The sequence below is a fragment of the Colobus angolensis genome, unplaced genomic scaffold, assembly GCF_000951035.1.
Source record: "Colobus angolensis palliatus isolate OR3802 unplaced genomic scaffold, Cang.pa_1.0 Scaffold365, whole genome shotgun sequence".
Classification (NCBI taxonomy): domain Eukaryota; kingdom Metazoa; phylum Chordata; class Mammalia; order Primates; family Cercopithecidae; genus Colobus; species Colobus angolensis.
This window is the reverse complement of record NW_012116988.1, coordinates 73947-77026: the sequence shown is the minus strand read 5'-3', so window position 1 is coordinate 77026 and position 3080 is coordinate 73947. Positions and strand designations below refer to the sequence as shown.

The window sequence follows — 3080 nt, the reverse complement described above, 5'->3', positions numbered from 1 at the left end:
AGTTGCTAGGACTACAGGCACCCACCACCATACCAGGCTAATTTTTGTAAAGGTCTTTTTTGGTTTTTTTTGAGTCTCTTCATTATTTAGTATCTTTATGCAGCTGATGTGTATAAACTATCAAATTTAATCTGTCAGCTGCTCTTAGGGTTTTTTGCATATATCTATCCTTGGAAAATAAAGACTTTCATCTTCTTTTGTAGTCCAGTAAAACTAGGAAAAAATACTGGTTCTTCAACATACTGAATGTTTGATAAAATCTTCTTCTTAGGCCAAAATCATTGGCATTACTGGGGAGCTTGTTAGAAATTCAGAAGCTCAGACTTTATTCCAGATGTTCTGGAAAAAAAAATCTCCATTACAAGATCTCCAGTCTATTGTACACATTAAAATTTGATAGGTACCTTCTAACTCAACATGTCTTTTTCATCTCAAAAATACACAGAACTCATTGTCTAGGATGTTAACATCACACTCAAAAACATACAGGCTTAATTTTTTACTTTTATGCTTTTATACTTTTTTATAATTTTATACTTTGTTATCCAGAATACATGCTTTAATTTTATACTTTATTTATTTTTATACTTTTTTTATACATGCCTTCTTTTTATACTTTATTATCCAGAAAAGTATCATATATACACTGATGTTGTGGATCTTATTCCACTCTTTTTTCAGAGTTAGAGAATACATAAGAGAGTATTTCTGTGTTGAAAATTATTTTCAACCAGGCGTGGTGGCTCACGCCTGTAATCCTTGCACTTTGGGAGGTCGCGGCTCATGGATCACCTGAAGTCAGGAGTTCGAGACCAGCCTGATCAATATGGTGAAACCTCGTCTCTACTAAAATCACAAAAATTAGCTGGGCATGGTGGCGGGCATCTGTAATCCCAGCTACTTGTGAGGCTGAGGCAAGAGAATCGCTTGAACCCAGGAGGCAGAGGTTGCAGTGAGCTGAAATTGCACCATTGCATTCCAGCCTGGGCAACAAGTACAAGACTCTGTCTTAAAAAAGAAAAAAAAATTTATTGGATGATTTAGTCATTCTTATAAGTCAGAACCTGTTCTCTTTACTCTCGTTTCACCTTTAGTCAAATTAAAAATTCTGCTGTTGGCCACCTGATGTGTGTGTGTGTGTTCGTGTGTTTTTCAGGGACCATTGACATTCATGGATGTGGTAATAAAATTTTCTCCAGAAGAGTGGCAATTCCTGGACACTGCACAGCAGAGTTTATATAGGGATGTGATGTTAGAGAACTACAGAAACCTGGTCTTCCTGGGTGAGAATAACTTCAATCCACAATTCTAAGATACTCTACATTTTTCTTTTTTGTTGTTGTTGTAGAATGTTTTTTGGTAATTGATGCTTTGCATAAATGAGTTTCACATCACTGTTTTGAAGAAAATCTTGGGAATTTGTCAGTGTAGAAAAGGATTTCTTTAAGATAAACATCTTGAAGTTCACCTTGATCTGAACTCTCTACATTCCTGAGCAGACCCGTATTTTTTATTCTACATTAGTGACAATTTCAAAATTTAGTGACATAAAATATTGTTGCCCACATCTTAACATGTAATTGTCGGCACCAGCTTTTGATTCATTGGTACTGAGTAGTTAAACTATTAATTATTTATTTATTTATTTATGAGAGGGAGTGTTGCTGTTGCCCAGGCTGGAGTACAATGGCGTGATTTTGGCTCACTTGAACCTCCCGGGTTCAAGAGATTCTTCAGCCTCAGCTTTCTGAGTCACTGGGACTACAGGCGTGTGCCAGCAAGCCCAGCTAAGTTTTGTATTTTTAATAGAGATGGGGTTTCACTGTGTTGGCTAGGCTGATCTCGAACTTCTGACCTCAAGTGATCCACCCTCCTCTGCCTCCCAAAGTGCTGGGATTACAGGCATGAGTCACCGTGCCCAGCCCATTTTCTAAATATTTAGAAGTTAGTGTTTTCAGGTTAATATACTAGAATATTCTATTACGTTCTCTTTACTGAGCACATTATTTGAAGAATATGAGCAACATTCATGTTACTTATTTTTAATAAAACAGGTATTGGTGTCCCTAAGCCAGATTTGATCACCTGTCTGGAGCAAGGAAAAGAGCCCTGGAATATGAAAAGACACAAGATGGTAGCCAAACCTCCAGGTAGGTGAGAGTGAACACAATGGACAACACAGATGAGAAGAGGTCCAAAGGTTAAGGAGAAAACCAGTCCTTAAAATAGATTTTGGGAAGCTGTGTTCCAAAGAAAATAGTTTCAAGAAAATCAATATTTTCATATTTTCAGGGGAATCATAAATATCTGCATAATTTTATAAAACTCTGTGTTAGGCCGGGCAAATGTCTTACGCCAGTAGATCCAGCACTTTGGGAGGCCAAGGCGGTGGATCACCTGAGGTCAGAAGTTCGAGACCAGCCTGGCCAACATGGTGAAACTCGTTCTCTACTAAAAATGTAAAAATTTCCTGGGCGTGGTGGTGCACGCCTGTAATCCCCGCTATTCGGGAGGCTGAGGCAGGAGAATCGCTTGAATTAAGGAAGCAGAGGTTTCAGTGAGCTGGTGTCATGCCATTGCGCTTCAGCTTGTGTGAGAAGAGAGAAAATCCGTCTCAAAGTTAAAAAAAAACAAAAAGAAAAACCTATGTTAAACTATTTCTTAAGTTCTCTTATTTTACCGTGTTTCAAATATGTGAGAGTAGTGGTTTCTGTTCCATTTGTTTTTTCATTTTTCTGCATAATTCATCCTGTTTCTATTAGTATAGTCTTGAAATACAGTTTGGGATTATTAAGTATGACATCCTCCCGGTTCTTTTTTGTCAAGATTGCTTTGGCTATTCAAAGTTTATTGAAGTTTCATGTAAATTTTAGGATTGTATTTTACATTACTATATAAAAGATACCACTGGAGTTGTTTTTTTTTGAGATGGAGTTTTGCTCTTGTTGCCCAGGCTGGAGTGCAATGGCGCGATCTGGGCTTACCACTACCTCCGCCTCCTGGGTTCAAGCGATTCTCCTGCCTCAGCCTCCCAAGTAGCTGGGATTACAGGCATGTGCCACCATGCCCAGCTAATTTTT

At 38.1% G+C, this 3080-nt stretch overlaps 1 protein-coding gene across 1 annotated transcript in view; it reads left to right on the top strand.

Annotated features, from left to right (window-relative positions):
• The first annotated feature begins 1171 nt into the window (after positions 1–1171).
• LOC105519966 (zinc finger protein 100-like) overlaps positions 1172–3080 on the top strand; it is an 18489-nt gene continuing 16580 nt past the window's right edge. Inside the window, exons 1-2 of the mRNA XM_011953519.1 lie at positions 1172–1283; positions 2055–2150. Of these exons, the coding sequence (XP_011808909.1) occupies positions 1172–1283; positions 2055–2150 (208 nt within the window). The remainder of the gene's footprint in view (positions 1284–2054; positions 2151–3080) is intronic.